Source organism: Maniola jurtina, chromosome 20 (genome assembly GCF_905333055.1).
Source record: "Maniola jurtina chromosome 20, ilManJurt1.1, whole genome shotgun sequence".
In the NCBI taxonomy this organism is placed as follows: domain Eukaryota; kingdom Metazoa; phylum Arthropoda; class Insecta; order Lepidoptera; family Nymphalidae; genus Maniola; species Maniola jurtina.
The window spans coordinates 9,796,443-9,818,464 of record NC_060048.1 but is presented as its reverse complement, the minus strand read 5'-3'; the positions used below and the strand labels follow the sequence as shown (position 1 = coordinate 9,818,464).

Below are 22,022 nucleotides of genomic sequence, written 5' to 3'. Positions count from 1 at the left end.
CATGGGTACGTGTCGTCACTAATTACCAGTACTCGGTACTAATTACCAAACACCCTGTATAAGTATAACGAGTTATTAGATATGCCACCTAAGTACTTAGCTACATCTCGTATAGGTATCTAGTATCTACTAGTGCTAATTTTAGCATCTACTCGTCGTTCATAGAGTAGGTAGGTACCTACTGCGTAATTTATTACGATACATCTATTTTAGATTGATCAACACTGCGGTTTGAGCAACATTGATATAATTTAAGATAGCAAATCCAAATAAACGTATGGCTCTGTATAGTACATACAGATATACATAACACACATACATACATATAAGTATATACATAACTGAGTAAATGATTATATTAATTAAATTATCATCAATGTGTAACATCTCGCATTTAAAAGATGTTGTTTTTTAAAAACTTGAAATAATTTTGAAGAGATTTACCTTTTAATAGAATCGATTTGAGTTCTGTAATAAGTAGACTTAGACAGGACTAGACGTCTGTAATGGGGTTAATTCAGAGGCATTCAGGTATAAAAATAAAACCTTTATTTTTAAAACGGTTACCGACCATTAATAACCAATATTTTTGGTTTACGTAGGATCTACTAAACTATTAGGTATAATTACTTATTAAAAATGTGAACAAAAATTTAATCCAGACAGTAATAATATGGCAATGTGTAAAAGGATACAGTTATCAGTATCCTATCACTAAATAATATTTTATTTATTCTAGGTTAGGTATCCTCAGCGACCACATAATCACATCATAATGTCAGTTTTACGATGTATTCGTAAAACTATGATAATGTGATAATATTAAGTATATACCTAATCACGCGCTGGTAAATCTAGTAAGAATTATTCTTGGTAGGTACTTCTTCAGACCTGTCTTCAGGTCAAAAATTCTTATAGTATCTTTTATCCGGTTAATTAATATTACCTAGTTAATTATTTTATACACAAACAAATCGCATATAATTTTTTTTGGTCCCAACAGCTAATTTTGACTAAATTATATATATATTATAAATATCGGATTGGCTTGAGTTTTTGCAATTATTATATTTTCCTCCCTAAAAACTTGCAGGTCCACGAGCATACTACAGCACCCGGCATAAAATATTGCACATCGAACTTTAAAATGAGATACCTAAGTAGAAACCGTTTATTTCAACCGTTCATTTTAATGTTCGGTTGTCTCTGTCAATGTCGTTGAAAGACCGACAAAACGTCACACAGGTATGAGTGACAGAGACGACGCTCTACGAAGCCGAAATCTCTTTCTAAAATTCGATGTGCAATATATCCTGCCGCGTACTGTATAGGTAGGAATATTATGGTATCTTGGAAACGACTCTACACAATTTGGTTGACCCGCCCCGCTTCGCACCGGGAGCCTACCTATCCCATAGACAAAATATGAGTATAAAATATGAATGTGTTATACCTGTTAGACATTTATACCTATTTAAAAAACCTTCCTCGTGATATGTTCTGAATATCTAGAATGAAACCCGTATTGAATTAGGCGCATACCAATGTTACCCAAATCAAATATAAATTTTTCCTTTCCAAGTTTATTTAAAGACCGATTCACACCAATTGCGTACACGTGACACGTGCGTTGTGACGCGCGTAAACCCCTAACACATCGAGTTACGCGTACGTCCACGCTTTACGCAAGCGAAGTGCCATGTTTTATACGTTCCATATATTATATTACAATGTAATGGTATGCGCTACGTCGACGCTTACGCAACGCTTACGCAGCCTGTGTGAAAGAGCTACTCGTATTAATGTCAATTTAAATGTAGGTACCTAAAAAAAAGGTAGTTAGGTAGGTACCTACTTTATTTAATATTTCCGAACAAAAAGTTGGATCAGTTAACAACTTCCATAGGTTTGACTCGCAACTTCTTCGCCAGCACTTCGCTGGATTCCAGTTGTTGTTTCACATATGCGACAGTTCCAAGTGAGTCAGTTAGTTGCGCTGCTTTCTTCTCCTTATCCCCAGGAGCAAGCACTGGTAAACTGCTGTCTGTCTGTAATAGAAATAAACAATTGCCTGAATCTGTGGGTAGGTAGGTACTACTATAAACTGCTAATTCGGTACCTAGTTAGCAAAGTACTCAATCCCTAAAAATTAATAATGAATCTATCCGTAGGTATAATCTGTCTATAAGTTGTACTTAGCAATATTCTTGATTGTCAAGAACAACTATGTATAGAATTGTTGACAATATCGACAAATTAGAGAGACGATTGTAGATTAATATTTTCGGTAAATGGTAAACTACGTTCTGTATATTAGACTCCACAGACACTCAAAATTCTGATCGGACGATCGCCACTGATGTTCGCAGAGTGCAACAGAAAGTTTTCTAGTAGACAATTTTCTGATAATGTAGGCTTGTCAAGGTTAAGTCTCTACAGACTCTTCAGGTGTAACCAGAACTCTAGCAAAAACTTAGCGTTATTATTATACTAAGTACATAAACACAATCCAATGCCATAACCTGTAATGAATAAATTGCTTTATTTATTACTAGAGGATGCCCGCGACTTCGTCCGCGTGGATTTAGGTTTTCAAAGATCCCGTGGGAACTGTTTGATTTTCCGGGATAAAATGCCTATGTCAATTACAGGGACGCAAGCTACCTCGGTACCAAATTTCATACAAATCGGTTAAGCGGATGGGTTTTTAGGAATCCCGTGGGAACTCTTTGATTTTCCGGGATAAAAAGAAGCCTATGTCCTTCCCCGGGATGTATCCCAAGTCTGTATCAATTTTCATTAAAATCGGTTCAGTGGTTGGGCCATAAAACGTAGCAGACAGACAGACAGACACACTTTCGCATTTATAATATTAGTATGGATTTGATGATTTTTCTCCTCCACACAAAAAAAAGGGCTTACACCTACCGGTTCCAGCTGCCTCCAGTGCCTGATACTCTCGGCGAGTCGATCTCCGAAGCCGGGCGCGAAGTTTTCAGGGTCCACCGCAATGAAGCAGTGGCCCAGGTCAGCGGGACCGCCTGATCCCTGTTGAGACCATGGACGGATGTGGTGGCCGTACTTCGCGCCTGCAAATACAAAACATAGCAATAAGTATACATTTTTATGTAGGCAAACTTGTGGGTCCTAACTCCTAACTCTTATGGTATATGTATATTCTGACCCTTATCAAGTTCCAAAAAATCACAATTTTTTTGATAAACAATCTACTTACTAGAAAAATTAATTTTTATAATAAGAGCTTCATTAGCAATCGTTCTTCATTAACTTTTTCTTCGTTCATTTTCCTATCTCTGTGTGCCAAATAGAATAATGATGCCTGCTACTTTGTCCCCCCGCCATACAGGTGTTCACTCTTTGATTTTCCGGGATAAAAAGTAGCCTATGTCCGTCCCCGGGATATAAGCTAACTCTGTACCAAATTTCGTCAGAATTGGTTAAACTGTTGGCCCGTAAAAAAGTAGCAGACAGACAGACACACATTCATATTTATAATATTAAGTATGGATTTTACCCACTCCCCAAGCGCATATAGATGGAAGCTCCGAGATCTCAGCACCTATACTTACTTATTTTTTTATTCGAGTACAAGTTAGCCCTGACTACTATCTCACCTGGTGGTAAGTGATGATGCAGGTAGCGGGCTAACTTGAAAAGGATATGGCAGTTTTATTAAACCCATTTACCCCATATCGTTCACATATCGTTCGTTTGTACACGGCATCGTACCGGAACACTAGCCTTAATTTTAATTAAACTGAGCAACCTTACCCGATGAAATGCCACAGAACAGCTCAACCATAGCGGATAGCCCATATCCCTTATAGCCAGACGTTTCTTCCCCACCACCCAGTGGCATCAGACAACCTGTTTTGAAGGCCTGGAAACCAAATAATAAGTATACGTAATTTTTAATTTGTGGTGGATGTTTGAAAGGTGTGTAGAATTAAAAATACTTATTGGCGGGAACTGGGAAGGCCTTTGCCAGAAGACACTCAGACTGAGATCTATAGAGCGCACTTTGACTTTAATCAGTACCTACTTAACAAAATGAGACAGCGTTATACCGCTGGTATACCCGTCTCGTTTTAACTTAAACTTTAAGCAAAGTCAAAGTGCGGTCTATAACGCGATTTCAACTTTAGAGTTAACTTAATAACGTTACGCAATTTAACATTTAGCGTAGCTACCACGGTAGCACAGTAGGTATTCGTACCTATATGGCATTCTGCGTAAGTTTTACGTCTTTTGGCATTTTAAGTTTTTGCCATTCTGCGTCTAAAAGAAATGTACTGTTGGTAGGCATGGAATATATCCATCCATCCATCCATCAGCCTGTATGCGTCCACTGCTGGACATAGGCCTTTCCAAGAGCGCGCCACCAAACACGGTCCTCCGCCTTCCTCATCCACCCGCTCCCCGCCACTTTCTTCAGGTCATCGGTCCAGCAGGCTGGAGGTCGTCCCACACTGCGCTTACCGGTACGCGGTCTCCACTCCAGAACACGTCTGCCCCATCGGCCGTCGGTTCTGCGACAGACATGACCTGCCCATTGCCACTTCAGCTTGCTAATCCTTTGAGCTACGTCGGTCGCATGGAATATAACTGAGAAAAAAAATACGTACCAATTCCGCGTCATCTGTTTGATTCCCACTAGGGTCCTGCGCCCAGCCTTTTGGTATGGGTTCTCCTTTGCGCATCTGCATTTCTATCTGAAAATCACCATCACGAATTTTAACATAAGTGATTACAACATGGGGTTATTCAAGGGGTCGGCGGTACCTCTGGTGCTGCAAATGTTCATGGGCAATCACTTAACGTACGGTGACCCGTCTGCTCATTTCACAGACGGCTTTTACAGCTTGGCCTACACATTAGCCAAATGTGCCGATGTGTACTGGAGCCTTAACATGAATACTACAACACTTTTATAGATTATCACACTAATATTATAAAGGCAAAGTTTGTGTGTATATGTGTGTGTGTGTGTATGTTTGTTACTCCTTCACGCAAAAACTACTAGACGGATTTGGCTGAAATTCGGAATGGAGATAGTATCCTAGATTAGCACATAGGCTACTTTTTATCCTGGAAAATCAAAGAGTTCCCACGGGATTTCAAAAAACCTAAATCCACGTGGGCGAAATCGCGGGCATCGGCTAGTAATAATATATACTAGCTTCTTTACTCGTACCTTTCCAACAGCTACAGCAGTCGTCGCCATATCCAAGTAGAATGTTTCCCCATCTGCAGCCGGCGCCACCACTGACACAGGATTTGTACCTAGGGCAGACTAAAAAAATAATATGTACTTAAGTCAAAAATTTCATTAGGCACGTCTAGACTCTAGACGTACAAGTGTGTACTTACTTACTAAACGTTAACAATTTCAAGAACAAATAATTACATAAAGTGATCCTATAAGGGTTCCATTTTTCCTTTTGAGGTCGGAACCGACAACAAAGTGATCCTATAAGGGTTCCGTTTTTCGTTTTGAGGTACGGAACCCTAAAAATTGAATTCACGCGCGTTTAGTTTTGCTATAACCGCGCGTATGGATTATACACATTTTAGTAGGTAAGTAAGTACATACATACTTACATAACACAGTCGATATTTCCAAGTATTTTATTTTCCTTAATGTACCTATCTATTCGTTTTGCGTACCTAAGCATTGATAGCATTATTTACCGGTAATTTATACTACCGGTGATTTCAAATCCAATAATTTTTCCATGATTTTTTCCCTTTACAATAAGCATAATACACACAAATGTAAATTAAAGTGTAAAGTAAATTACAGTAACTAGAAAAGAGCTGATAGCTTTCAAACGGCTGAACCGATTTTCTTAGATTATAGCTAAGAACACTCTCGATCAAGCCACCTTTCAAACAAAAAAAAACTAAATCGGTTCATTAGTTTAGGAGCTACGATGCCACAGACAGATACACAGATACACACGTCAAACTTATAACACCCCTCTTTTTGGGTCGGGGGTTGATAAAATAGACATAGCTAAAAAACATATTTTAAGACCATTTTGAGGTCTTACTACACAATCCGATTTTATTAGAAATCGGATAGTGTAAGCGGATCGCGCTTTTAAAACAAGATCGTTACGGAAATTCGGAATACGTAAAAATGCCTTGTACCTTAGGCTTACCTTTTTACTTCTGGTTGGCGCAAGTAGTGGTGAAGTATTGGTGAAAGCCATTCCTATTAAACCTTCATTTGCCGCCTTCTTCGCCCAATAACCCGCCATGCCGTTGTGGTTTGAACCTAAAATAAAACTAATAACATTCATCATCTTCATCATCATCATCAACCCATCGTCGGCTCACTACTGAGAACGGGTCTCCACTCAGAATTAGAATGGCATGTATGAAGTTTAAAATCGAATTTTATGAGGGTACTTTAAAAATGTATTAACATTTATCATTTTACAAAAAAATCTTAATGCATTGTGATTTTATGAGTATGTAATAAATAAACCATTGAGTATTTTTATACCATTGGTTTATTATAATAATAAATCTATCGCGGATTATTTTGTGTGTGTTTTATAACGAGTGACAAAGAAATTACACTTTCAATTTCAATTAGTGAAGTACCTAGTAAGTAGGTACCTACTCTACTTCCTTTATAAAATATTATACCAAATTATATTATTAACACTCATTTATTACTTAATGATCTAAGTATTTTGCTATTAACTAATTATGGCTTTGTCATTTTGTAGCATGAAGTACAATAATTCAAATGATTGCGGAAAACGTTCAATGCATGCAACCTACTTAGTTTACTACACGTAGCTAACAGATTGATCCTATAAGGGTTCCGTTTTTCCTTTTGAGATACGGAACCCTTAAAAATTCCGATTAAGTCGACCGTGCATAATGAGTTTTAGTAATAGGGTCTCACTGGCACCCTTCGTTTACGGAACCCTGAAAAGCTAAGTGTCTATTCAAATGTGCCTTATGAGGACGTTACTTTACCTTTTACAGTCACCCATCCAACTCCAGTGGTTTTAGCTTTCTTGATGGCTATGTCCATGGCAAAGTGGCTGGCCGTCGCCCCCAGGACATGGTTGGCATCCACCCATGCGGTCGATGCATTTTCCTTCAGTATTACAGGCTGGTTGTCGGGCTTGCAGTCACCGCTTAGTATGTCGTTTATGTAGAATTCTGGAACAGTAATTGAATTGGTTTTATTCGTTTACAATCTACGAGTCGTCATCATCATCTAAACCCGTAGGTATTGACCGTTCAATTGGCACTTGGCACGATGAGCAGCTTTAAGCCAAGCGCCAACTACTTTGATACGGTGATCATAAGATATGGACGTACCGACCTAATCCATTCAATCCATTGCTAGGATGTTCGTGCCCACGCGGTGAGCTTCGATGAGCAACTTTAGCCCAAGAACCGACTGCTTTGAGCCACTCTGACATAAGAATACGGACGTACGTACTTAATCTATTAAATCCATGGCTAGGATGTCCCACACGGTTAGCTTTTGCCCAAGCACCAACCACTTTGAGCGGTTCATCATGGGATTTGGACATACTCGTATCTATCTAATGTATTGAATCCATGGCTGGGATGTTCCACGCCCACGCGGTTAGCTTCGATGAGAAACTTTAGCCCAAGAACCGACCGCTTTGAGCCAGTCTGTCATTACAATACGGACATAATATGTACCTACCTAAACTATTGAATCCATGGTCAAGATGACCCACTCGGTTAGTTTCGATGAGCAGCTTTAGTCCAAGCGCCAAGCACTTTGAGACGACTCATCGTGCGTTATGGACGTATACCTACCTAATCTATTAAGTCCGTGACTAGGATGTCCCACGCGATCAGCTTCTATGAGCAACTCGGCCTGTTGCTGCGCAGCTTTAGCCGAAGCCCCAACTGCTTTGAGACAGTCGGTCATGAAGCGCAGAGCCTCTGTAGTTGCTACTCTAGCCATTGTTCTTTAGATGCTGAAAAACAAAAAAACACATTTTTTTCAATTCAGATACAAGTTAGCCCTTGACTGTTATCTCACCTGGTGGTAAGTGATGATGCAGTCTAAGATGGAAGCAGGTTAGCTTGGAAGGGATATGACAGTTTCCATTAAACCCATGCTCCTTTGGTTTCTACACGGCATCGTACCGGAACGCTAAATTGCTTGGCGGCATGGCTTTGCCGGTAGGGTGGTAACTGGCCACGGCCGAAGACTCCCACCAGACCAGACTAGAAATTTAGAAATTATAAAATTCTAAATCCCTACCGGGAATCGAACCCGGGACCTCTCACTAATAAGACCACAGCGCTTACCACTGCACCAGGGAGGCCGTCAAAAGAGCGTAGAGATGTAAGACCGGCCATAGGTGAACAGTAGTTAGATAAACACATGACTGATTGTTTCAACATCGTTGAAACAATCAGTCATAGTTTATCATGACTGCCTCAAGTGGCCACACATTAGCTTGAAACAGTCTGAGCGCAGTTGGCTGAGACAAGTCATGACTAATTCATGCTGCCCGTTTAATTATGAAGTAAGTATATTTAATCGAATACTTAAACAAGTCGTATTTAAAAAAAACTGGTTGTGTGAGTTGGAGTTGCACACGAAGGGTTCGAGCAAATTTAACGCATCTAATTTTCCATTCAAAACCGTATGTAACTATGTAGGTTGCTTTGATATCTTCAAAGACTTTCTTTACTTTTTGTCAGATACATTTAGATTTCTGATTGATTTAGCATTCCGGACCGAATGGTAGAGACATTGACTAACAGTTAGAATAACGCCGATAAATGGTCAGAATAACATTTCCAATTAGTGAGTTATAATTTATAAAGTGCATATAATCACCGATCTCGCTATAACATGGGGAAAAGATAATAAACACTTAATTTAACACGTCTTTACGAAATCTAAAAAACAGTGATAATATAATATGTTATATAGCAAGAGTCTATGTAGGATAAAACTTCATAAAAATATTATGATGCAACTCACCTATAACAAGCACTACAAATAAAACAGTATAATAAACAAAATTGATAAAAGGCGCACTTAAATAACCAATACGCGTCTACCATACGGCATGCAATGTCGTCGACTGAATGTGAAATCAGAAATGTGCATTCTGATTTCTGGACCTTTCAAGTTCCAACCTTATTTCATTACGAATACGAAACAAATTGTGACATAAGATAATTATAATAAAACGGCAAAGAGAGTTAACATAACAAAGTCAAGGTGAGTTAAAAAGAAAACAGAAATACGAGAAAAAGATCGCGAAACAAGTACCTGTTCTTTATTAATAGTTGTCCAAACTCCAGACTAGATTCTCAATAATCAAAAATGGGTTCCATTGTACACTTTTGAATGCCAATTTAGGAATTTGAAAAATAATTAACTCAGCCAAAAATAATTCTTGTTGAATCTCTAGATTTTTCGTTCATTTATCGCACTTTATTAATAGGTATCTAACCTATTAATAAAACGTGATAAGTGAACACAGAACAGAAAGAGAAACTTATTAGAGAGAGTCAGATTCAGATTTGAGATGTAGAAAAGATGGATTGATGTATTAAAAAAGCTGTTTAAGGATTTAAGCCTTTTTAGATGGAAGCTATTTAAGGATTTAAGTCCTTTTAGATTAAACAGACTCTATCTGCTCTACTGCTCTATCACAAGTATATATATTGTTTTTGAACGAGTTAGTTGCTTGTATAGTTAGTCAATAATGCCTGATAAGAATGTATACATATAGGTACCTAATACTACCTAATTACTTGACTGATTCTTATAAATGAAGGTTAAACAAAATTAAATTATTGAAAAACTTTAGAAATAATGTCAACGAGATATTACTCATTTCTTATTAAAATTAGAACCAAAGCAGGAACTATTTGAATAAATACATAATGATCAATTAATACAAATCTCTTAAAAAGCTAAAAATATTCACTAAGAGCTTTTCGTGATAGGTAACTAAGTGTGTAAATTCCTATTCATTTTTCACTACTCCTGCAGAAAATATTGAAAGCGGTGCTTCAGTGTGGTTTGCTAGTAAAGATTTGATATTCGTTTTCCATGTAGAGAACCGGCCGGCATTGCTACTGGTAATGAATTTAGGTCAGCATCTAAATACTGGAACATTCCTATTTCCTACCGTAGCATTCGCTAAATCGGTATACGAATCTTTTGCGTGTTATAAAATTCATAACCTGTTTTTTAAAAAAATTCTCTTTTTCTTTTTGTTTGATAGGACTTTTACATAGGTAGATTACTTTTCAAGGAATGATGACTACTTTTAAACCCCGGAATCGAGTTCCACGGGCAAGAGATGTTCCGGTCGGACCAAGTTGCGAGCAACTGCTAGAAATAAGTAAAAAGCAGACAATATCATAAGCTTGAGCTACTTTCTGTGTAACTTCTGAATATTAACACTACACAGTTCAGCGAACTTGATAAGAACTGTATGAAAACGCATAATAATTCGCAGTTAGGGATCGATTCGTGGGTTCAAGGATTTTATAACCTGTTGATAAACGGGTAAACTCAATGTCATCAATTTCCAGAGTGAACTGTGTATTTGTTGAATAATAGGAGATCTATTTGTTTATACTGATAACATTGTTATCAAATCATTGTTTAATGTTTACGTGAGTAAGTATATAGCAAGCGATAACTGTGCGACATAAATAAAATCTAACAGCTTTTCAGAAAAATGTGCGGCAAAAATGGCAATATTGATTGCTTCTGTTGAAACCGTTATCAATATTATATTAGATCACGATTTCTCCTTCAAATTGAGCAGTTACCTACTTAGCAGGTTACATCATAGTCAAATTGTTGCCCTTTATCGTGCGATCTTTTGAAAGCAATAAAAAAAATACGTTTCGAGGTAGAGCACAAATTCATAGGCACATATTAGCTGATGCCCGCGACTTCATTCGCGTGGATGTAGGTTTTTAAAAAATCCCGTCGAAACTCTTTGATTTTCCGGGATAAAAAGTAGCCTATGTGCTAATCCAGGGTATAATCTATCTCCATTCGAAATTTCAACCCAATCCGTCCAGTAGTTTTTGCGTGAAGGAGTAACAAACATACACACACACATACACACAAACTTTCGCCTTTATAATATAAAGTGTGACTTACTAAAAAATTGAAGCGAGTTTTAGACATTAGCTGCGTCACATCATGAGGGTGGTACAGTCTGATAGACATAGTGCTTTAGTTGATTGTGCTAGTTAGGCAACCGTAACCTAAGTGGGTAATTGGATGGGTCACCGACATTGGTATGGCTTTTCTCCGTGCCACGTCAGCAAGCAGCATGTCAAGTGGTTGATTTTGGTTATTATCTAAAAATATTACTCGTTTAACCCTCGAAATTGTATTTCACTCTCAGTCGATAACTTAAAACCATCTTATAACTCGTATTGTAGAAGGTTACAGGAGTCCATCGTATTGGTAGCAAGAAAACCTCGATTACCATTGTGCGATGGAGTCCTTTAATTCCTTCGTGGAACTTAGGGTTGTAACAGTTGTTTTCCATGTCAAAGCAGCAGTCAAAGATCTTTGACTGCTACCTTGACATGGTTCAACGTGAACATTTGCTACAGTTTCGTTAATCATTGTGTGCCCTTATTCAATCTCTTCATTCAATCTCTCCATAGCACGGAGCTTGCACATACTTTCTAGATTTCTGACTCTTTGGATATTTCAAGTCTTTTGATATTTGAAGGTTACACAATGGTGATTAGCTTAATTTTTTTTAACGAATTAATTAACTACCTATCAGGTTGTGTGGTAGGTATAATTTTATCAGCGAAATTAACAAGTACCTACTTAAATTATGTCGTATCGTGAATCGTGACTCTATAGTGCTACTTAGTAATAATTTTGTTGTTAAGTATTACTTTTTTTTACAAAAGTTTATCATGTTTTTGTTATAAATACCTAGGTATTTATGTCAGTTATTATTTATTTTCGAGCAGAGCGATCCGTTTTCCTGTGTTTTAAATTGTTTTAATATTAGATATTGTTTGCGGATCGAAAACTGATCATCATTTGGATAGGTAAGCCTGATTTTATGGACAAATTTTCTCCTATCTAGGTATCTTATTTTTGAAGTAGGTAGGTAGATATAGAACAGAGACCCTAGATTTGCTACCTCCATTCAATTTTGTTGGATCAGTGTGGTATGACGTTTATAAATTGAAAACTTATTTAAATAACTTATGCCGCTTTTATTTTCGTTCCAAATTCTACTTAGCTAGGATATGACGTTTAACTTTTATATGTACTTACTATGGTCGCTTTTCATGGGTTTTGCTGTTTGTAATTGCTACTACCTTCATAATCATTATCAGGTTGGTACTCTGGTCTAACTACACTGGTGCGCTTTGAACTTGCGTATGCGTCATGTAAGCTGTCAAAGCTGCGAAGCAAATGCACGCAATAGCGCATGCCTTTTATTCTCTCGTGGAACTTAGAACTGCAGCAGATTTTCCATCTTCCCCTCATGTGTTTGACTACTGCCTTACATAATTCCAGGAGAGTCCCACTCTTTTGAGGTCCGCTGCTATGGACCTAGTAGGTACCTATTAAATTAATATCTTAAAGTTGTGTGTGTTGCGTGTGCGTTATAAACGAGGGAGAGGATGCAGAGAATGCACGCGTTATTGCGTGCACCACAGGGTTTGATGCAGGCGCCATTGCCAGCGAACATGAAGCAATGGGAACAGGCATACCTACCTACTTATGTCTGAGTAGTTAGCGTATAGGACAGGTCTACGCTAGTTGAAACCGCACCAGCAGTAGTCAGACCAGGTTCAAACGGGCTAGAACCCAGATCCAAAAAAAAAGTTAAACGACATGTAGTTAGACCTTCCAGGTGACGTCGATTTCTAAAAGTATCTTACTATTAGATAACGCGTTGTAAAATTAGATAAGACACCAGGTCAACGACCTCATTCTAAACGTATCGTGGCTTCCAAATACCGCGAACACCAGGTCACAGCAAAAAGTGTGAACTCTTGCGTGAAAAACACAATCGATTCATCCATGCAAAAACTTACAATTGTATCGATTGATGCTCTTTGAATAAGGGAGGATACATTTCTTTCAAATAAGTGATTTTTAAATAATACGTAGAAAGAAGATAATCTTCACTTGAAATATGTTTTAACATCAACTGAAATTCTCTCAGCATCAACTGAAACAGGTTTCTAAGTTTTCGAAATGGATAGAGCGATTTGTACCTGCTTTATACAACTTTTTTAACCAAGCTTTTAGGATATACCTAAGCCATGTAGGTCTAAGCATTGTGTATGTATAAATCTCTGTTATTAAATCAAAAGTAACCAGTTAATTAATTTTAGTAAATCAACTGTAGTTAGGTAGAGTAATTTGACAAATCTTTCTTAATTAAAATCGCGTTTACATAATTATTACAATAACATTAATAAGGAGAATAAACTAATTAATTATCCGAGAATAAATTAGTAAATAGCATCGTTATCTTATTGTTAAGATTCATTTGAGATGGGAGCAACCTGTAGACATGCTCGCGCCTCTATATAAAAAGATTTTTACCGCGAAAGTATTTTTGTCTGTCATTGGCATTGAACGACATTGGTTGCAAATAAGGTTGTGTTAGTGTATCAGTGTTGATAAAAGTTCTATCAGACTTTGTAGATTAAGGAGAGATTGATTGGTAAGTTGGAGTACAAATACAAACTAGTACAGATACTTAGTAATTACTGGTATGCCAGAGCTTCGAAGAAGCCATCTAGACAGAGCATTCGCGAAGGAGCGACCCGAACTGCGGGGTTTAAATCCGCTAACTCTGTGTCTAACACTGATTGATAGCCACCGAACTAATTTATTAATCCATTGAAGGTTTTCTACGAAAAAAATATTTTGGTATCACCCAATGAAGCAGCAATGTAGAACCAACCAACCTCAGTGGCTATCATTCAGTGTCATTCTAAAAGGACCCTATTTAAGCGTAAGGAATATTTAGTAAGTACTAGAGGATGCCCGTGACTTCGTCCGCGTGGATTTAGGTTTTTAAAGATCCCGTGGGAACTGTTTGATTTTCTGGGATAAAAAGTAGCCTATGTCCTTCCCCGGGATATAAGCTAACTCTAGACCAAATTTAGTCAGAATCGGTTGAACTGTTGGGCCGTGAAAAGGTAGCAGACAGACAGACAGACAGACACACTTTCACATTTATAATATTAAGTATAGTATGGATGATTATGATAATATGGATCATGGCATTCCAAACATAACAAAGTTATACTAGAGTCTCCTGGAAGCTTTAAAGAGCCTTTATTCACGACATTTTCCCGCGTAGTTTCCTCTTATCCAATTTTGCATCGCTCGATGTTTTAAACAGAAAAATGTCGCCAAAAGGCAAAGACTTCTATTGAAATTGTCGCAACAAATAATACTAGTATCTTAATATCTAAATATGTTAACAAAAGCTGACTGACTAACTGACTGACCTATTAACGCCCAGTTCAAACTACCGGACGGATCGGGCATGCACATAGCTATTATGACGTAGACATCCGCTAAGAAAGGATTTTTGAAAGCTCAACCCCTAAGTGAGTAAAATAGGGGTTTGTTTGTGTAGTCCACGCGACGGGCATTTAAGGTGGATGCGACGGGTCTGCCCGCGAAATTCAAATTTAATTTGGTTTTTCGCAATTTGTAAACTAAAAAGACAACGTAGGCTTATGGCATTTTAATTGCGACAATGGCAGTATCATCCTCACAAGTTTATATAAAAATCTTTACTTGAAAGGGTCCAGTTTAAGAAATTAGGTCTAGTATCTACTAGTTCTCACAAATTAGTCGATACTAGAGCTAATTTCTTAAACTGCACCCTTTCAAGATTTTTATATAAACCCGTGAGGATGATACTGCGATTGTCGCAATTAAAATGCTATAAGCCTGCGTTGTCGTATTAGTTAATAAATTGTGAAAAACCAAATTAAATTTGAATTTCGCGGGCAGACTCGTCGCATCCACCAGCTAGATACTCTATAAGACGAGGGATTCTGAACCAAAATGTTTGCGGGTTGCAACTTTCTTTGCTTACAGTTTGACGTCCAGTGTACCTACTATAGTACATACGACACTGGTCATCAAACTCATTCAGACTGCTTCATAGAAATAGCTCTTCTGATATACTAATTTACTTCAATGCTCTTGACAGATAGCATCAGTATTAGAACTCAGTTACCATGCCCGACGTACGAGTAGAAGAGGCTCAGAGATTCATGGAGGAGAGTCTGCTGGCTGGAGGTGCGCCGCTGTCGGAGGCTAAAGCCCATGCAGACTTGTTGCTCCACGCGGACATTGTCGGCCACTATAGCCATGGCATGAATAGACTTGGTTAGTATCAAAAACTGGTCAAGTGCGAGTCGGACTCGCGCACCGAGGGTTCCGTACTCGAGTATTTTTCCGACATTTTGCACGGTAAATCAAAAACTGTTATGCATAAAAATAAATAAAAATCTGTTTTAGAATGTATAGGTAAAGGCCTTTCGTATGATGTCCCACTTGGTATAGTTTTCTTACTTTGAAAATTTTAGTTTTTTTTAAATGATGTAACCACAAATTCATGGTTTTCGGATTTATTCCTTTACTTGTGCTATTAGATCTACCTATCTGCCAAATTTTATGATTCTAGGTCAACGGGAAGTACCCTATAGGTTTTCTTGACAGACACGACGGACGGACAGACAGACAGACAGACAACAAAGTGAACCTGTAAGGGCTCAGTTTTTCCTTTTGAGGTACGGAACCCTAAAAATTATGGAATCAGCAAGATTTAAAGTGGTACAGTGTCTCTCTGGGTATATTTTTACTGAACGATTAAACATTGTTTTACACAAATATTTTACGGTATTGTACAAGCTATCAATAGGTTTGGTTTGTTTCACAACCTATACCTAAAGGTTATCATGAAATGAAGTTGAAAGCCATAGTTTATACCTACCATTCATTTTAGATCCATTAGGTTTTGATTTGTACCTTGGTACATAGAACTATGATTCACCTTAGCTTATTAGTGGTTTAGGTCTTGTCAAACAAATTATTACGACCTCGATTAGCTAATTAATAACTGTATTATGGTCACGCCTTCATGTTCTACAATAGAGTTCACAACATGAAATAAAGGACCTTCACTATTTGTGCTATTCGATTGCTATTTCGTGTTTTAGTTTTCTTTGGATTGTAATACTCAAACCTAGTTTTATAATCTTCTTCTTCTATAGTCTATTAGGTTTATAACAATCCAAAAAAGTTTATGTGCAACCAAAACCCAACCATATATTTACGGAGCAACCGCCGAGTTTCTTGCTGGTATCTTCTCGGTAGGAAAGGCATTCCGAACCAGTGGTAACTGCTTTGACGATTCAAAAGTACTTGGTAAAGTCTAATTGAATAAAAATATTTTGAATTTGAATTTTTTCAGAGCTGTACATAAACGATATGAAGTCAGGGGTGTGCAATCCTCACGTGGAACCGGTTATCCTGAAGGAAACCGCTGCGACCGCCTGGGTGGACGGTTGCGACGGCCTGGGTGCCACAGTTGGCAACTTCTGCATGGATTTAGCGATCAAAAAGGCCAAGGAATGCGGAGTTGGATGGGTTGCTGTGAAACGTAAGAATTTGTCACACCTACTTAGCAGTCGTTACCTTATCCGCTACAACCGAAGCGGAGATCAATTCTTGGTCTAAGGTCGTTACTTATGTTTTGTCGTAATTTTCTGTGGGGCAATCAGAGAGCCCACCGTGTTATCATCCCAAGAAAACTATTATTAAAAGGGCTCTCTCCGTCACTCGTTTCATACAATCGTAGTTCCAATTTCATTTGAATACTAAGCAACCAAAGTCCATGAAATTTTGCAGACATATCTAGAAACTAATATCTAGCGAGTAGAGCAATCTTGGTATTCCGATTCCACACATTTCTATTCTATCTGATGATTTCACTTTAATGGAGTTCTTGGAATGATAACCACTCCTTTACTTATTATTTAAAAAAAGTAGATTGCCGGCCGGTAGAGGGAAGGAAGATTTCATTTGTGCTGGGGACTAGTAGGTACTTAGTTCTTAAAATGCTTTGAACTTCTTTAAATCGATTTTTTTTAATTTTATTTAAAAAGGAACACTTAGCTGGTACAGTACATATTCTACATTTACTACATACTTACACCCTATTACACACACTGATATGTATATATGTAGGTACATAGGATAAATGATAGGTGAGTTTTTTTTAAAAAGCAATAGCCGAGTCAATGCCAGGTATCCTTTTAGATTACTCATTACCTATTTTTTACACACATATGTACAATTGGGGCTTGGTTCCCGAGATGTGATTTAGCGATCCTAATCCTTGTACTTACTTCAAAGGTAAATAAAATCAGACGAAGCCTTTGCTTGCAAAGTTTAATTGTTTTGCAGACCACTATAATTGTTTGTTTATAGTGATATCCTGCGCTATATAGTTCTACTCGTATCTAACTGCCTATTAAACATTATTATTGGAAGGTCAAGGTCTGATTTCACCTGTTTTTAAGGAATTTCAATTAAATAATAACTAACTACTTATCACGATAATTATCGCTTTCGATATTGCTCTAGTTAAGAAATTATTTCGTAAAAAAACGCGTTCAACACCATGACAAGAATAAGTTGTTCAGTATCTAATAGTAATACATGGTGTTCTTTGAAAATTTTCTTTGATTTAACTCAATTCGCCGCTTCATTTCTACCCTCTGGGCCCCAAAAGCCAGATGCAATATGTAAGCTGAATTTATTTTTCCAGGTTGCAATCACTATGGCATGGCAGGTTACTGGGCACTGAAGGCTGAAAAGAAAGGACTTATTGGGATGTCGTTCACGAATTCCGCCCCAATTATGGTTCCTACGAGATCTAAACAGGTAAAAAATGAACAGATCTACCTATTAATTTTGATAGCAGTTCATCTGTTTATCTACCACTTTCTTGTTCCTCTTGATCAATAGCCTTCTAGGTACTTCTTTTTCACTACCATTTTAGATAGTTTTCACTACTAAGAAGGTTACGTCTGTTAATGCCTAAATGCTCGTCAGAGTCGCAACTTCATATATCGAAGTTCACTCCATAAGACTAGCTAATTTTCCGAAATTGAGGCTGGGATCTCTTACCAATAACCTCCTTTTTCCTCGTCATCAACAATTTTTCACCATTATCAACTGATACCCAGAAATCAATTTTTTTCCAGAGAGCATGTGGCACAAATCCAATTTCGATGGCTGCACCGGCAACTGGTGGCGATTCCATTGTGGTCGATCTGGCCACCACCACTGCTGCTATGGGAAAGGTATTCTAAAAAACCATTCTTGGCGGATATACCAAAGTTGTTTTGGTTGGTTTAATATACCAATGATTATAAAACTCCAAATATTATAAGCACATTTTGGTAAAACGACACCTATGTACCTATTAACAATGCATTTTGATAGGTCGAGATGCAAGTACGGAAAGGCGAGCCTCTGCCTGAAGGATGGGCGTTAGGACCTGATTGTAAGCCCACAACAGATGCACAATTGGTAAGTTTAAGAAATAAATATTGGCACTTTAGTCTCTACGCACTGCGTCCAATCCGAATTCGAGAATTCTCAATCTGAAGCAGCCTTATCGAGTATAAGGCTAGTTACCTAGTTATGGGTACCTATACTACTTCTTTGTATGCGGGATTGCACACTTCTTTCAGTTTCGTTTTCCAAAAGCCGTTAAACGAAATTCAGATCTAGTGCCCAAATGGTGTAAACCCCTGTGGGCCAAAAATCTTTCATAGTGGAAAAGAAGTAAGATTTTTTTAAAGGTAACCATCGAAAAATTCTCGGATTCAGATATGCAATTCCTAAAAGTTTTCATTATTAATTTCATGTTATGACAATTTTGCTATAATGTTTTTCAGGCGTTTGAAACCGGCCACCTTTTGCCTTTGGGCGGAATGGAGAAAACTAGCGGATATAAAGGATATTGCCTGAGTGCTATGGTAGAAGTATTCTGCAGTGGACTTTCTGGTAAGGTTTACTTGTTTCTGCTACCTAACATACCTATCTGACTTTTGGATATCTAGGCTAGGTCATATCCTATTATAGGTAGGTATAGCAGAATGGTGATACATTTGACGATTCAAAAGTTATACTTGTGAAAGTTTATTAAATAAACTAATAATTTTGGTATTACTAAAATACAACATTTTATCATTCACCCATCTATTAGCCAGCAAGCATTCCCAATTAAACATTTATTTTTGATGACCTCCTTGGTACAGTGGTCTTATTAGGTCCCGGGTTGGATTCCCGGCAGGGTTTTGGAATTTTATAATTTTCAAATCCCTGCCTGTTTGGCCTGGTGGGAGACTTCGGCCGTGGGTAGTTACCACCCTATCGGCAAAGCTGTGCCACAAAGCGATTTAGCGTTCCGTCACGATACCGTGTAGAACCCAAAGGCGTATGGGTAAAAGCTGCCATTCCCTTCCAGGTTAGCTCGCCTCCATTTTAGACTGCATCATCACTTACCAGTTATCACCAAGTGAGATTGTAGTGGAGGACTAACTAGTATCTGAATAAAAACAAAATTATATGCTATGTATTTTAAAAGCCGCTATCAAACCTAGGTCATACGTCTTCCTCATTCCCCGTCTCCCTGTCACTTCCTTAACTTAATCACGGTCATTTAGTGGAACGGACCAGTTGATCTACTCATTTTTGGTGGCTGAAAGCAATTTTGAGATTTGAATGCCTTTATCTGCAGTTTAGTTCATAAAAAGATAATAGTTCATGAACTAAGTCCGACTATTATCTTTATTGTTTGCATTAACTTTTTTAACGAAGTTCCTATTGCGCGATTTATATACCTAACATACCTCATTTTTCACATGTTTGGTAGGTTCCCGAGCTACTCACAATGTACCACAATGGTCTCACACACAGACAGAGCCTCCTAACCTAGGGCAGTGCTTCGTCGCCGTGGACCCCGACTGCTTCGCTCCCGGCTTCGGGGAGAGAATAGCTGATTGCTTGCAACATTGGAGGAACTTGGAACCTGTAAGTTAAAATACAATATAGGTACCAAAGTGGTCTTACACATGACTTTGAAATTCGAACTACTATAAGTAACCAAATATTTATAAAAGCTGTTGCTACAATGTTGTTGTAAATGAAGTGATATAAAAAAATTGGTGTTAAATCGGTACTGTAATCGGTAATTCAGTTCCTTGTAGACTGGCATCTATATTTGGATTTACCTTGGTATTATTTATCAATTTTATTCATTAAACTTATTATTGAAATTTAAATCAAATGTTCGTACGTACTTAGCGTAATTAATATGATCTACACTATACAATATTTATGTCTTTTATGCAAACTATTCTTAGTACACATCTTAATGCTAAGGTGCAATACTTTATTTATGAGACCGTGAAGGTGGTAAGTACGACTGTATGACATACAATAGTAATGAAAATAATGTTTTTATGAAAAGTGGGTCAAAATAATGCCACATCCTGTTAGGTACCTCAAACGGTATTTACAATAGAACAATGGAACTGTGACAACTTTCTTTTGGCTCTCATTCAAGAGATGTTTCTTCATATCCTCATACAAACACGATCGGTTTCATTTCTAAAGTGCTGATCAAAAATCACTAAATTAAAAGGCTTTGTTGATGGGGTCATGGAAGATTTAAAATATGTTGATTTGAGGAAAATTCAATGCCGAAACTGGCTAAACCCGGTACCTTCTACTTGATCATTTACCTAAAGGTCGTAAGTTTAAAGTTCATTTGTTTAGTGATTTCTTACATCTTGCCAAATGAAACACTTGTCCAATATTCGTAACTAGCTGATGCCCGCAGCTTCGCCCGCGTGGATTGGTCAGATCGCCTGCAGCATCAGGATTGAGGATTTGGAATTTTTTATGAAACAATGTCGCAAAGTTCCTCTATCGATTAAAAAAGAAATGACGCAAATCGGTTCAGAAATCTCGGAGATTTCGGTGTACATAGGTAGAAAAACACAACTCCCTTTTTGAAAGTCGGTTAAAAAAGTAGCCTATGTTACTCCCTGGTCAATTCTCTACTTATCTGTGAAAATCCCGTCAAAATCGGTTCAGCCGTTCCCAGGATTAGCCTTTTCAAACAGACAGACAGACAGACAGACAGACAGACAGACAGACAAAAATTTTAAAAACGTGTGATTCAGTTATAGTATCGTTCAAATAACCATATGACCTTAATATGCGGTAGTTATTTCGAAATTACAGACAGACACTCCAATTTTATTTATTAGTATAGATACAATGCTCTAAAGGTAAAACTTGAAGAATACCGTAATTGACCAAACCCGGCACCTCCTGCTTGAAAGGAAGGTGCCAGGTGGGAAGTTCGAAGATCATCCGTTTTGATTTTCCCTACAGCTTAACAAATGAAACAAGTCTAATTTTCGTTTTACGACTTACATTAATAATCGCGATCAAGGACTTCTCTAGGAATGATTAGATGAAGGATGTTACGCTGGCGCGTGTATAAATTTTGTAAGAATTTCCTAAATTATATTTACTTATGTCTTATACATATAAATAATAAGCTTTTGTTTATTTCCAGGTTGACCCATCGCTCCCCGTGCTAGCACCAGGGGACAAGGAAAAGAAGAATGCTAAGATCACCAACGCAAGAGGCACCATAGTCTACCCGCAGTCACAAATAAATTCCGCCAAACTTCTGGCCGAAAGAATTGGCATTCAACCCTTGGAGGTTGTAAAAGCGTGATCTAGAAGATAAAACCATGGTTGCTATGACTGTAAAATAATTGAATCAGTATTTTTAAATAAATGTTTCTGGGTTTTACTGTGTTTTTTTATACAAGTAAGGGATCCTGCGCATTTGTAGTAGTCCAAGTCCAAGACCATTGGA

General features: G+C 37.7%; 2 protein-coding genes across 8 annotated transcripts; one reads left to right on the top strand and one right to left on the bottom strand.

Annotated features, from left to right (window-relative positions):
- Positions 1–1,866: 1,866 nt before the first annotated feature.
- LOC123875654 (uncharacterized oxidoreductase YjmC-like) lies at positions 1,867–11,151 on the bottom strand. Of its 2 annotated transcripts, XM_045921608.1 has the most exons (10): positions 11,140–11,151; positions 9,793–9,798; positions 7,843–8,006; positions 7,018–7,206; positions 6,186–6,301; positions 5,216–5,314; positions 4,647–4,733; positions 3,793–3,901; positions 2,929–3,089; positions 1,867–2,048 (listed from the first exon to the last, which is right to left on the bottom strand). In XM_045921608.1, exons 3-10 carry the CDS (start codon positions 7,991–7,993, stop codon positions 1,887–1,889), a joined length of 1,074 nt encoding a protein of 357 aa, XP_045777564.1. In that variant the 5' UTR covers positions 7,994–8,006; positions 9,793–9,798; positions 11,140–11,151; the 3' UTR covers positions 1,867–1,886. The 2 variants fall into 2 exon arrangements, with proteins under 2 accessions (XP_045777564.1, XP_045777563.1); XM_045921607.1 differs by lacking the exons at positions 9,793–9,798; positions 11,140–11,151 and adding an exon at positions 9,029–9,149.
- LOC123875655 ((2R)-3-sulfolactate dehydrogenase (NADP(+))-like) lies at positions 6,541–21,956 on the top strand. 6 transcript variants are annotated; one of them, XM_045921612.1, is made up of 9 exons: positions 6,541–6,636; positions 15,255–15,433; positions 16,521–16,709; positions 17,880–17,995; positions 18,319–18,417; positions 18,560–18,646; positions 19,018–19,126; positions 19,998–20,155; positions 21,714–21,956. In XM_045921612.1, exons 2-9 carry the CDS (start codon positions 15,283–15,285, stop codon positions 21,876–21,878), a joined length of 1,074 nt encoding a protein of 357 aa, XP_045777568.1. In that variant the 5' UTR covers positions 6,541–6,636; positions 15,255–15,282; the 3' UTR covers positions 21,879–21,956. The 6 variants fall into 6 exon arrangements, with proteins under 6 accessions (XP_045777568.1, XP_045777571.1, XP_045777569.1 ...); XM_045921615.1 differs by lacking the exon at positions 6,541–6,636 and adding an exon at positions 8,540–8,564; XM_045921613.1 differs by lacking the exon at positions 6,541–6,636 and adding an exon at positions 9,251–9,271.
- The last annotated feature ends 66 nt before the right edge of the window (positions 21,957–22,022 follow it).